Genomic DNA, 13116 nt, shown 5'->3' with positions numbered 1-13116 from the left:
CCCAAAATGCATAAACAGGGTGTAATAACCTACAAACTGTTGCTGCTCCTCTGCTGCTTCCCCCATCCCTCTATGGCTTTGGATGGAGCTTTTACCAGTTGCCTGTCCTTTGTGCAGGCAGGGCTGTTGAGGAGGGTCATATCTGCTTTTGCATCTGCTGTGCCCTTGACTTGGAGTCATTTGATAAATAGGTTTGCAGTTGGTTACTTCAGCATCTCCCAAGCTGCAGTCAGCATCTCAGCTGTGGGCGAGGGAGCACTGCTGCCAAAAGTCAGGATCTGTGTCAAGAGCCTCCTAAGATTTGGCTGTCTTTCCCTAAAACCCCAACTCCTGGAGTTGTCATTACAGGAGAATCACTTAGAGGGGTAGAAAAAGAGCGTCTGGCTGTTGAGGTGGTAGATAAAAAAGCCTGGAAACTATTAGCTGCAAAGCTAGAAGTCACAGAGGAAGCCCAGGTTGGGTTTATTTAAAAATGCCACTAGCTCAAAGCTGGTCTCCAGAAGCTTTTGTGTCCAGACAGAAGGGTTGTTTCAGACACCACTGCATCTGCAGGAGAAGTGCAGCCCTCTGCACTGTCCTGCTCTGCTAGGGAAAGAGAGGGAGCACAGCAGGAATGCCAAGGGCAAACCCAGTTGTTCTCTGTCCAGCTGTTTGAATACCTTGTGCAAGCACCTTGTCCTTGGTGGATTGCCTCTCCACTGGGAAAAACAAGCTCCATGTGCCTTGTCACTCTTTGCACGGCCATGGAGCTGTGCAGCATTCTGACTGTGCTCTGGCTGAGTGGTCACTTGCACTGTGACCAAATGCTGCAGGTCCTTCCCTTTGCCTTGCACTGTGGACACCCCATCTTGGGCTTCCAATCTGGTGCTTGGAAAAAGTCCTCTGGAAGTGCCATGACCTTTGCAGTTCTTTTGCCAAGGCAAACATGGAGATGTTTGAGGGACCTTTTACACAGCGGTTTGATGGCAACAAGGCTCTTGCCACTGAAGTTTGGGACAAAATAACATTTTCTTTTTAACTCTGAGATAAAGTCAGTGGGAAAGGAGTGAGGAGGAATTTTAAGTGGTTGATAGCAAGGCAGACTATGCACAAAGGGTTAAGTCAGCAGGGTTAGCTGTTGTCCCAGGGGTACAGCCAGGCTGCATTTCCCAGAAGACATCGAGTTGCACACACACATTTAGGGCATTTTTCTCAGCATTTTTCAGCAGGCTGTGATGGCAGAGGTTTTGAAGGCTGTTACAGGATCAGTCTGACCTCTCGCCTCTATAACCAGGCAGACACTGTGGTAATTTCTGCTACCAGAACCACCCTTAGATTCCTGTGAAATCTCCAGAGCATAGAAGAAACCCTGTGCAGGCATTTTGGACTGATGGCCAGGCTGTGTTGGTTACTGGTAGCAAAGGTGGGCTCTCTTTTTCCTTGAAGAGCATGCTAAAAGGCACTTCTGCATCTGGAGTGACAAGAGGAATTTAGATCTATGGAGCACAATTATTCACGTCACTGCTTGTTAGGATGCTGGTGTTAACACCCTTCCTCTTGTGGAAAATCTCTTAAGCCCTGAGGACTGATGTGAAACGTCACGCTCTGGTGAACTTTGCTGAAGCAGGGATGAATCACACTAAGTTTGGCTTCAATATATTGTCCAAAAGATGCCTTCTCTGATAGCCTAGGAAGAGGGTACTGCTGCCCACCCACCCAGGGTGTCAGGATCTGTTTTGGAGGGAGGACAGCACTTTCTGGAGTATGCATAAATTGGGGATTGATGTGGGAGTTTGGATATTTGAGGGGTTATTCATTTGGCTTTGGTTTTGAGTGCTCTATAAAAGCAAAAGGCAGGTCTGTAAGAGATCTCAAGACATTTCCCAAGGGATCTTGATATATCTCCTCCCTATCTTCTGGGATCACCCAGATTGGTAGAAAAATACCACTTTTTTTTTTTTTTAAGAGAAGGGTTTCACTGCATCTCTGAATAACTGTCCTGCTACATCCATGCCACTATAGGTAAGAAAACACTTTCTTATCAGGGAAACTGAAGCAGCTGGTATTAAACTTTCTGCAAAGAAATATCCCAGACAAGTGTTGGCCAGGTTTGACCCTGCATTACTTGTAAGATCTCCCAAACTGACAAGGTAATTTAGCAATTTGGGGAGGAAATGCAGAAGGTACCCCTGTCTATTGAACTCCTTTCTGTCCAGTGATGGGAATGATTTCCAGGAGTGGAAGCATCCACAGACCAACTGCGCATGATTTGAGCTCCTTGTCAATTGGAATCAAGGACTCTGATTGTGGAGCATAATGCTGCTCTTGTAATTCAGCCTTTATCTTTGTGCTGGAGCTGGGTATAATTGTATCTGTGTCTGGAGGGACAAGGAGAAGGGTTTCAGTGGCTGGTACTCACAAAGGCATCTTTAGAAACCTCCTCATCCCTGGTACAAGCTTGGTAGGGCTTAAATGAAAATACCCCTGAGTAGCTTTAGACATTTGAACAGTCATCATTGTTTGATTCAGATTTGGTTACAGGACTAACATCTAAATGTTAATTCTTTTTAGGACATTATCAGCTCTTTCAGCAAATGCAGAATGGGGATGCAGTATTAGACTGTCAGCCAACCCTGCAGATAAAGGCCCTTTGAAAGGATGTTTCTTAGGAGGGAAACATAATCAGAGAATGCAGAAAATCATGAAGATGATCTCTTCTTAGAAACTTGTAGCAAATGTGATGCATGAAGAAAGCTAAATGAACCAGGAGGCTTTTAAATTGGGGAATGGGAATAACAGGAATTTTGTGGCCTCTGAGGACAGTCCACAGCATGCAGTCAGAGATCCTCATCATCCTGTCCTGCAAAGTGCTGGTACACCTGGAGATTGGAGGGTGTTGGATAAGCTGTGTCACACGCTGGGTTAAGACTGAAGTTGGTGGTCACATAGATGTGCAAAGGCAGTTGATGTGTGGTGGCTCTGTGCTGGGTAATCTGTGTCTTTGTGTGGGCAGGTTTGGGGCACAGATTTCTGTCCTCTCAGTCTTCTGCACTGCCTTGCTCACCACCCCGTGCCCATATGCATCGAGGTAGGATGTGACCTGACCACGACTCCCTCTGAGCCCTCAGTGACAGCTCAGAGGGTGACAGCCCAGCCCTGCCCTTCTCCAGCACCCATTCCCACTGCTGCCCACATCTGAAAGAAGGTATTTACTTTTCAATCTCCCTGAAACATGTGCAGAGAGGCACTGGAAGTGGTAAATCCCTTCCCCCATTCTCGGAAAGGAAACGTGTGGCTGCAGAGGCACAGTGGTGGCTGTCAGGCAGGACCTCTGTTCCAGCTGCCCCTGGGCAGTGCTGTCCTCTGCTTGTCAGTGGTGACTGCTCTGCCAGTGCCAGGGGGAAGACCTGGCTCATCCCCTGGAAGAAGCAGGGCCGGCGCCATCCTGAGCTGCCACCGCTGCTTCCGGGGCAGATCGGCGCGGTGTCATCTAGGAAATGTGATTTAGATCATCATCCTTTGGCAGCAGATGGGGGAAGGGAGGTGGGGCCCCTTGTCTCTTCTGGGGATTCATTTCTCTTTAAGCTGCTGTGTTTATTTTTTTGCCTGTTTGCCTTTTTCTCCATCCCTTCACAAGTCTCAGTGCCCCTTGCTGAAGGGTAGGAGCCACAAGAGCATACACGGTTCCTGCTGCCATGACATCATGCCCTGCATCCAACCTTCAGCTGGGTGTCAGGCTTGGGCTACCTTCAGTTTTCCCTTGGGATGGGGTTGCATTTTGCTGGTCTACATGGAGGGAAGAATCCACTGAGCCTTGTGTCTGCATGTCACCAAATGGCACCTACCACTTGGCAGTCTGATGATTTTCCAAGAGGGCTCCTTATCCTTCCCACAATGCCCTTGAGAAGTTGCTCAATTCCCAGGCTGGTCATCATCCCTGGAGTGACTGCCAGCCAGCAAAGCTCTTTGGCATGTGCCTAATGTTAAGCACAGGGAATAGTTCCCTGGGGAGCCCTTAAATACATTGCTGGAGTGAGGCTCTGGTCAAGACACCTGGACCGAAGCCCACCTGCGCCACTAAGCAGCATGGCTTGGTCCCCAGGGACTCATGGCAGCCCCTGGCTGCTCCCAGCCTCACCTCTCAGCATTGCAGCAGCCTTTCCCTGCTCCTTCCTCCATCTTCCCAGTATTTATTGTCCCTTCCTGTGTGTGGGAAGCAGGCCCTGGACTCAGACCACTTTGGAGCAGGGACTTATGGTTTTGTTTCCAGAGTGGGATGTGAAAACGCAATCTTGTTTTCACCTGGGTCTGCAAAAGGCTGAATCCTCAGCCCCTGGGGTAGATGTCTTTTGCCCCACATCTGCTTCATGCTGTCTGGCATAATTTTTTGATAGGCATTGAGGTTTTGTGCAGAAAAATCTGTGCTTCAGCCCATAGTCCTTGTGGTTTTGAGTAAAACCCTAGGTAATTACAAATACCAGTAGTCTGGGTGTTTCTTTCCCCTGCAAGATCTGTTTAAGTCAAATACAAGTCACTGAACTTGTATTGGGAGTAAATAAGCTTCATGGAATGGCTTTGGTTATCATGAGGTCACACAGAATGAGCTAATGCTCCCTTCTGGCCTGGAAATTAGACTTTCCAGACAGCAAAATTTCATCCTGCAGGTTCTAAGCCTCTAGCACCTTTCCTTACATGGGAGCCCAAGCCCCAGGCCTGTGCAGTGCCCAGCCCCTTGTAGAGATGCTCAGCCCTTCTCACCAAAAGCCAGCCCTGCCTGGGGGCAGGTTTCCTGTATTGCCAGTTTCAGTGAGCCTGGGCAGCTGCTGGGGGTGAAAGCCATCCCGTGGGTTGTGGGGCCCAGCTGACAGGCAAAATGCAGTGAATCTCTCCACAGCACAGTGAACTTGCTGCCCTGGAAATATTGACCCCTGTGAGATTTTCCCAAGCTGCAAACCTTGCAGACAAATTCCAGGTTTCTGGAGGTATTTGTGTGAGAGGTCTGGAGAAAGAGCCACATTAGAAATGAACCTGTGTGCTTGCAGAAGCTGACAGCAGCCTGGTGCTGCTCCCTTCAGCCTCACCAGCCTGTTTCTTACCACTTCACCAGAACTGTGCACACCACCATGGATTTTTCTCTCCCCCCCTCCCATCTTTTTCACAGCCAGGATGTTTTTTCTTGCCTTTTTATTGTTCCAGTGACCTAGCAACTCCACTTTGGTGGAGTCCTGCCAGGAGACTTCCTCCCCAAGCCGTCTGATAGTCTTCAGCAGCACTGCCCTCAGATGGGAGCAGAAGTTAAAATGACACCAGGCTGGGTCCCTGTGTGGCTTTTGCTCTGGCCTCGTGAGTGCTGGTGAGGGCAGCGTTGCCTTCCCAACTAGAAAAGCTTCCAGGGAGCTTTAAAAACCTCAGAAAAAGGAAGGAGAAGCAATGCATGGGTGATACTTTCTGTAATATTTCTACAGGACGTTATAGAAAAGCCTGGGGGATTTTAGAAGTGAATTTACTGATGCTGGGATTTAGCATTTGGGATCTATGGTGCAGGCAGGCTAGCTGGGGACATTTCAGCATTGCAGGGTTGCAGGAAAGGGGATGGAGAGGAGGTGTGAGTGCTCAGAGAGCTATGCACTTAGGGAGCTTTATTTTGGCTTGGTTTTACTGATGTTTACTAAAAACAGTAGAAAATGAATCCCTTTGGTAAGTGCTTCTGGGGCTGCCTTCACTCTGCCCTGGGCCTGCGGGGGATTTTCCCACATTAACGCTGGAAGGACGCTTCCAGAAACGAGCTGTCAAGCCAGAAAATATGGCTGGGTTTGGCTTGCTGCTCAAGAAAGGCCATCAGGACACAGGGCCTGGGACACTGGAGGTTCAATCTCCACTGGATGGATGGATTGAGATTTTACTGTAGCCTCAGCATGGTTATGGGTTTTTTAGCAGTATAGTAATTCATGGCTTATCCCTGTTGGAAGTGGAATTTATATAAATGTATTTTTGAAAGACTTGATGATAAACCAGGACTTTTTTTTTTCTTTCTTTTTTTTTTTCTTTCTTTTTTTTTTTTAATAATTCAGTTGCTAAAAGCTGTTAAAAAACCAAAGTGTACGAAAAGAGGTTTGAGGAGCTGCCCTGAACCACGGGAGCACATGTGGTCCCATGGATCCATGTGGTCTCAGGGATCTGTGGATTGAACCAAACTGCCCGAGAAAGATAAGTAAGAAGCTTAGGATTTCATGGGCTTGTGCAGGTGATCTGGGAGCCTGCACCTCCCCAGGGAAATGTTTAGGACACCAAAACTAAGAGGCTGGAAACCTCTTGATAAGCAGAACAATATCCTGTCCCTGCACTGTGCAGGTTTTATCCTAGTTGTGGGCACTCCATATGCATATATCCTGTGCTTTTGGAAAGGATCACAGATTTCTGTGTTAGGACACCCTGTTTCCTTGCTTTAGGGTACTGCTTTTAAGACCAGTAATTGGATCCTTTTTTTTTTTTTCCTAATGGCATCTCTGAGCATCAGGCTCTGGGATGGTGAAAAAAGGTGTGGGGAGCAAAAATGGCCTTTAGCATCCTCTGAGGTTTTGCAGGTCCCAGAGGGGAGGTGATGTGGAAGTGCAGAATGGTTTTGTGTCACAAAGCAGAAGTGCAAGCAAGGTGCTGTGGCGTGGCACTGGAGTGTCAGAGGATGATGCTGATGTCCCCAGCCCTGCGGGCACCCATGGCTGGAAGTGGCCAGGTGGGCATTAACCATGTGGACCTTGGCATTCAGAGCTTGCAGGGGCTGCTGCTGCAATCAAACCCCCATCACTTTTCTTGAGCCGACATATGAAAGCTCTAGGCACCTCTGGTGCCTGCATAAATCCTTCCTATTATGGTTGAAATGGCTGAAGGTCCTGTGAATTGCTGTCCTGCTCTGCCTGGGGGCCAGTGGGGAGAGGATGAGGAGCAGAAGCACCAGAGCAGGGCACTGCCAGGGAGTGTGTCTGTAGGGTACTGCATCCGAACCAACTCCCACAAAAGGGTGAGAGGCTCTGGCAAGCTTCTGCGCCTCTTCTTCTCTTCCCCATACACCCTCTCTTCCCACCTTTCTTAATCCAGACAGAATAAATCCTTGCATAGATATAAAAAAATTAGCAGAACAGGGTTGACTGCATGTGGTTAAAAACCTCTTGCATTTTTCCCGCACTTAGTGCACACGAGGGACCTTCCCCAAGCAGTATTATCAGCGTGTTTACTCTCAATTGACCCATCTCAAGTATGAATTTTTTTTTAACCTCCATTTCACCCCCCCCTGCTCACCCCCCCGCCTTGAACTTCTTCTTTCAGAGCAAGAACAAGGAAGGAAATTGAAAATCCCAGAGAGCCCTGGACAGTCCAGATTTAGGGCTTTAGCTTTTGTTCGCACAAACTCGCTTGGCTCCTAACCGGCCTCCACCCATGATCCCGACATCCGCAGCAGCAGCCGCTCGTTCAAAACAGAGCCCCGAGCCCAGAGCCCGGCCCCGGCAGGGCCCGGAGCCCGGCAGGGCCCGGAGCCCCGAGCCTGGAGCCCCGAGCCCGGAGCCCGGCAGGGACCGGAGTCCCGAGCCTGGAGCCCAGAGCCCGGCAGGGACCGGAGCCCGGAGCCCGGAGCCTGGAGTCCGGCAGGGACCGGAGCCCCGAGCCTGGAGCCCGGCCCCGGCAGGGACCGGAGCCGCCCCGGCCCCGCTCTGCTCCCGCTTCTTCTCCCGAGCTGCCCGCCTTTCTTCCCAACCTCTTCCCACAGCCAGCCAGGAGTTTTCGAAGTCGGGATGAGTTTTTTCTCCCCTCCGCGAGCCTCGGATGATGTTGAGATTATGCAACGTTAACAGATGTGGGGTTTATAATTAGAGCTGCCTGTCCTCGGGAGGAGCCTCCGCGCACGGGATGCTCCCGCAGCCCTGGCAGAACAGCGGCTCCATGGGCGGCTCCATCCCCATCCCAGCGGGAATGCTCCCCAGGGAATGCCCACCCTCCCCACGAGGGATGCTCCGGGTGAAGGGCTGCTCTCGACAGCCAGTCAGCTGCTCTTGGCTTTCCTTCTGTGCAAACTCAGATCAAATTTGTGTTCCCCTGTCAAGAAAGTATTTTTCTTGCCCTTGAGGGGAAAAAAATCCCATCTTCAGGGGAGCAGTGGGGCTGGGATGGCTCGTGGCTTGCCTTGGCTGGCTGCAATCTCCTGACAAACGCTGCCTGTGGGGATGCTGCTCTCCTGGCATCAGCAGGATACATCCCACCTCCCTCCCTGCCCTGTGTGTGATCACAGTCACTGCAGAAAACTTGCATTACTGTGCTTTTTGGTGTTGTGCTGACCCATGGTTGAGTTGTGAGCATCACCTAAGCCCTGCCTTGGTAGCAGCAACCTGTGAAACAGGGCAATGCCTGTGCTGTGTCACAGATGGAGACAGAAAATTGTTGGCCCAAAAGGGATTTTTCAGGAGTCTTACAAGGTAGATCTCCAGCTGGGCTGCCAGGGGCAAGCCCAAAGCCTTGAGAAATCAGCTGGAACTTGATCTGTTTGTCCTGGCTGAGCTGTGTAACTCGGCTCACAGCAAGCCTCGGGCTTGTTATGCTTGCAAAGAAAAAGTAACTCCGAGCCTCGACCTGTCTGGTGAGCATCACTGCTAGTTTTCACTGGGAAGGAAAACACCAATCCAGTGGGTGGCAGGGTTTTGTGCTGGAAGTCAAATATTTCTCAGTGGCTGTGGTTATGTGGAGTTAAACCGTGCAAAGCTGTTGGCAGCTTAGGATGTGATGAAATTGTTAGTGACAGATCTGTACCTCAGCTAAAGGGCCACTCTGCTTTAAGCCTTTAATGCATCAGGGGAGGCCAGATGGTCCTGTGGGGAATTTTTGGGAAGAAGTTTGATCTGGTCTGTCTGCTGCAGAGGAGGGTCGTCTTTGAAGTCTTAATTTCTGCAGGCAAATCAAAGAGGATATTGTGGTTTTGTCTTGCACTTCTGATAGGCTTGATGGATGTGAGATTTCATGTCTATTTTGTTGAACAACACGGTTTTTTTGGGGTTTCCTTACTACATGCTGTGGGTTGAATTTTCCAGCGTAGCTTATGCTCTGCACCAATCTGGGGAGCTGACTCTGTGCTAGCATGAGGTTTTCCTCCCTGCAGCAGGACCTGGTATACCTTGCAGGGCAGGGTTAAAAATGCCAGATGACTCTAAAAAGCCTGTGTAAATAATACCTTCTTATTCAGCCCCTCCACTGCCTGGCTGCACTCAAAGCCAGGTTTGCTGGCACCCACAATAAGGAGAAGGGTTTTGCTTCAGTTTATTCCCAGCATCTCTGCAGAGCCAAAAGAAGATAAAGAACACTCTGAGGTGGATTTGCAGGGCAAACTACCACCAGATAAGCAAAAAGCAGTGTTTTACTTTTGAACTGGTCTCATTCAATCAAGGAACATAGCTGAAGGCACTGCTTGCTGGCATTTCCAGGGTTACATTTTAAGAAGTGGCAATGAAATGCCTGCTGAAGTGTGCTGCTGTATATTTTAGCCTGCTTGTCCAGAGCCCTTGTTGACAAATGAGTTGGCAACCTGGGAAAGCAGATTTCCCTCTTCTATCCTCATACCCTAAGGGTTTCTTTAAGCATCTGCTGCTTTGCCTCCTCTCTGTGCAGCAAAACTGGCCACAGGCTTTCTGGTCAGCATGGGCTGCACAGCTGAAAGCTTTTAGTGAGAGGGGGATGGAGAGAAATTCAGTGCACAGCCACGTTTTTTGGGGTTGCTATGAATGGACTTGTGGGCTACAATTACAGGCTGGGTATTGGCTTGGAAATGAACACAGCAAGCATCCCCTGCCACTTCCCATCCCCTTGTCCAGCTGGTGAGGACCAGGAGCTTGTCCCTTGGGACAGGAGGTGGCTCACAGTGGGCTCTGGGTGGCAGTGGCTGCTTGGCATTGTAGCCACTGTGAGGCTGCCAGTGATGGTACCCTGGGGGCTCTGCTCCACCACAGCTCTTGTCTCTTTGTCCCACAGGGGGCTTAGACTCCCAGGATGAGATACAGACTGTCCTACCTACCCCTCTGTTTCTTGGTGAGTTCCCACTGAAGGTATTGCAGAGGACACTTCTGAAATTGCCACCTCTGTTGTGGCACAGCAACTCCAAGGAAGACATACAAGACAAGTAGGAGGGGTCCCATAGGTGTTTGTTTTGGACACACAGTTTTCTTACAGAAAGTGTTTGGAGGTCTAGAACAGGCTTAACCTTCAAAACCAAAGCTTTGGGGCAGAGACTGACTGCCTTTATGTGCTCTCTGTGGATGTCATGCACATGACAGAGACCGCATTTTGTTGTAAGGAAGATGGACAAAATGGGGACCTTGCCTGTTCAGATTTGGACTTGCTTTTGACTTCAAAGATTGTTGTGGGCTTTGAGGGTCCTCTGAGGCTGCAGTGCCAGCCAAGCCTTGGGACTGTAACATAGATGGTGGCTGCTGATTTTTGTGTGAACTGATATGCAGTGAAATCCTCACTAGGTGGTATCATAAGCTGAAGACCCTGATTCCCCGGACCACCACTCATGCACAATCTTCTTCTTGTTTCTCATATTCTGGTAGACATTAACGTTAGAAGTGCTAAAATATCTCATCACCTTGGGGTGCTTTGGCACCTGGGTGGGCCATGTAATCCACACCATGCACTGATCTCCCTGTCCCCAGCACTGCATGGTGGCTGGGTGGGTTATACTGACCATCCTGGGTGCCCTGCAGTTCTCAGCCAGCTCCCTGCCAGCTCTCTGCAGGTGATGGGGTTTGAGATCGGGTGTCCAGCAAGCACTGGCCAAGTGGAGAGAGGGGGAGAGCTGTGGGGCCCTCTCCCTTCCCATCTTACATTCAGAATGGGGCACATGGGCTGTGCTGGGCTGTGAGCTCTGGAGACCTTCACACTCCTGCCATGGACCCTACACTGCAAGTATTTCCAGTTATTTGTTTAAGACTTTCTTTTTGCTCCATTCAAAATTTATTTCTCCTAACACAAAAAAATCCTGAGGGTGCTGAATTGAATTAGTCTTTTGCACAGAGGTGGATTTTGGTATTTGGTCCCTCAGACCAATCTAGTTTCCACTGGTGCAAATCCAAAAATAAATTTCATGTCTGTGTTTTGATTATGCAAAATTTTTCTCTAGTGTAAGTAAATGAGCTCAGAGCCTGGCCTTGGTGTTACTGCAGTGAGCTGAGCCTGCACATCAGTGCTGATGGGATCTAAGTTTTTTTTTCTTGTCTTTCCTTTTAGTCATTGAAAGCAGCCGTCAGGAGAGAAGTTCAAGCACAGAGATAAGGACTGCTGGTGCTCCTGTGGAGTTGGTGACGATGCTGGCTGGGAGCAGGGAGTGGGCATCACTGCCTGCCAGGCATGGGGCAGTGCCAGCAGCAAGCAGGGTCCCAGGGCACACTGTGCCCCCTGCCAGTGACGGGGATGTCCCCCCTCCAGGAGCAGGATCCCCAGAGAACCCATCTGCTGGGACAGTGAGCCACCTGCTCACCCACAGCCATCCTCCCGGTGAGTTTTATGGATGTGGGAGTTCCTGTTAGCCATTCCCAGCCCATGGACTGAGCATAGCCAGAGGGTTAGGAAGTATTGCTAGCCCACAGCTAGAAATGCAGATTTTTGAGAGAAATTTAATCTCAGGATTGGAGAAATCCATCCTCAGGAAAGCTGGGCTTTGTTTTTTAATGTTACAACACAGATGATTCTCAGGAGCTGCCGCTGTTTTTCACCACTCAGCAGTACCCAGGGAGTCCTGCCCATCCACTGAGCTCAGGGGCTGTGCAAAGAGCTGAGACCCCTGGGTGTCCCCACAACTTCTCCCATCAGGAACTGAGCCCCACTGCAAGCCCAGCCTAGGTTGTAAGAACTCAGCTTAAGGATACCTGACCAGCTGTGATGATGATTTGTGGCTGAGGTCCTTACATGGAAATCCTGCAAGTGAGCACTTACTTTTGGGCTTGTTCATAATCTTCAGTCATAAGTAAACCAATGTACTCTTTTAAATATGAACTTAAATCAAGACCTGTTTCTCAGAGCAGCAAGATAAAGCTGTGATGATTGCCCTGTCCCTGCTTCAGGTTTTTTTCTTAATATCCCCAGCTGAAATAAGATATAAGCATAGAGGTTTTCTTTAATTTTTTTTATTCCTTGTTTTTTTTCTGCTTAGGGACTAGAACGTGGAGCTGGCATGCCCAGGCTGCCAGCTGTGGGCTGTTCTGGCACCAGCTCCTTACTTCCTTCTGCATTTTTAATATCTCTAAAAAAAAATCTGTTTCTTTTGCCATGCTCAAATGAGGACAATATTTAAAATGCCATTATTTTTTGGCGACAGAAACCCTCTGTTCCCATCAATCCCTCCTGCAGTTAAACTGTGCTCTGTTAAACAGAGGAAACATGAGGGATGCAGCTGTGACTCTTCCTGTTGCATGTGGTAGGGCTGGGTACTGCTGCAGGTGATGCTCCTGCCACCCAGCTGAGACAGGAGAACTTTTCCAGGTGAACATGACCCCTCTCCCTGTTGCTTTCCAGACCCTGGAAGCCATCACCATGCTGCAGGCAGGCCAGGGAGAGGCAAGAGGGCTCCCAGCACCCCTGCAGCTGCTGAGGGGACACCACCAGGCTCAGAAGCTGTCAGCCCTGATTTGGCTGAGGGGACACAGGGAGGGCACCATGGGGTCTGGAACGTGTCAGGGTTTAACACCATGAGGACAGCGCTGCTACCTTCATCTTCAGAAGCTCATCACCCAGGTGAGCCATCCCAGTTCAGCCTAGGAACACTGGGAAGGTGTTCAGGGACCTGGGAACAAGGTGAATGCTGTTCCCCAGAGCAGCCAGCATTGGTTAGGCCTGGTTCCTCTGTATTGTACAGCTTTGTGGATCCAGCTCTCCATCCTCACTGTGCACTCAGGGCGGTTTACTGGCTTGCTTTATGCACGAGGATGGAGAGAAGAATCCTAGTATTCAAAATTATGAACTACTTGGTGCAGGTTCCAGACACAAAGATCCTGTAGGCACAGTGCAGACAGGGGGCTGAGGGGCAGGGGAAGGGGGGCAGTGTGGAATGGTATGTGGACAGCTGAGCCCATCTCTGGGTTCTCATCTGCTTTCCCCTGTTGC

The 13116-nt window shown here is 49.7% G+C and overlaps 1 protein-coding gene across 4 annotated transcripts in view; it reads left to right on the top strand.

Annotated features, from left to right (window-relative positions):
- The window catches only part of HEG1 (heart development protein with EGF like domains 1), a 51881-nt gene that overhangs the window by 6942 nt on the left and 31823 nt on the right, over positions 1–13116 (top strand). For all 4 annotated transcript variants that reach the window (XM_077181675.1, XM_077181674.1, XM_054636587.2 and 1 more), the window contains exons 2-3: positions 11245–11511; positions 12529–12747. In XM_077181675.1, the coding sequence (XP_077037790.1) occupies positions 11245–11511; positions 12529–12747 (486 nt within the window). The remainder of the gene's footprint in view (positions 1–11244; positions 11512–12528; positions 12748–13116) is intronic.

This window comes from Agelaius phoeniceus, chromosome 7 (genome assembly GCF_051311805.1).
Source record: "Agelaius phoeniceus isolate bAgePho1 chromosome 7, bAgePho1.hap1, whole genome shotgun sequence".
NCBI lineage: Eukaryota > Metazoa > Chordata > Aves > Passeriformes > Icteridae > Agelaius > Agelaius phoeniceus.
Note: the sequence above shows the minus strand (reverse complement) of the source record. Positions and strands in the feature narration are given on the sequence as shown.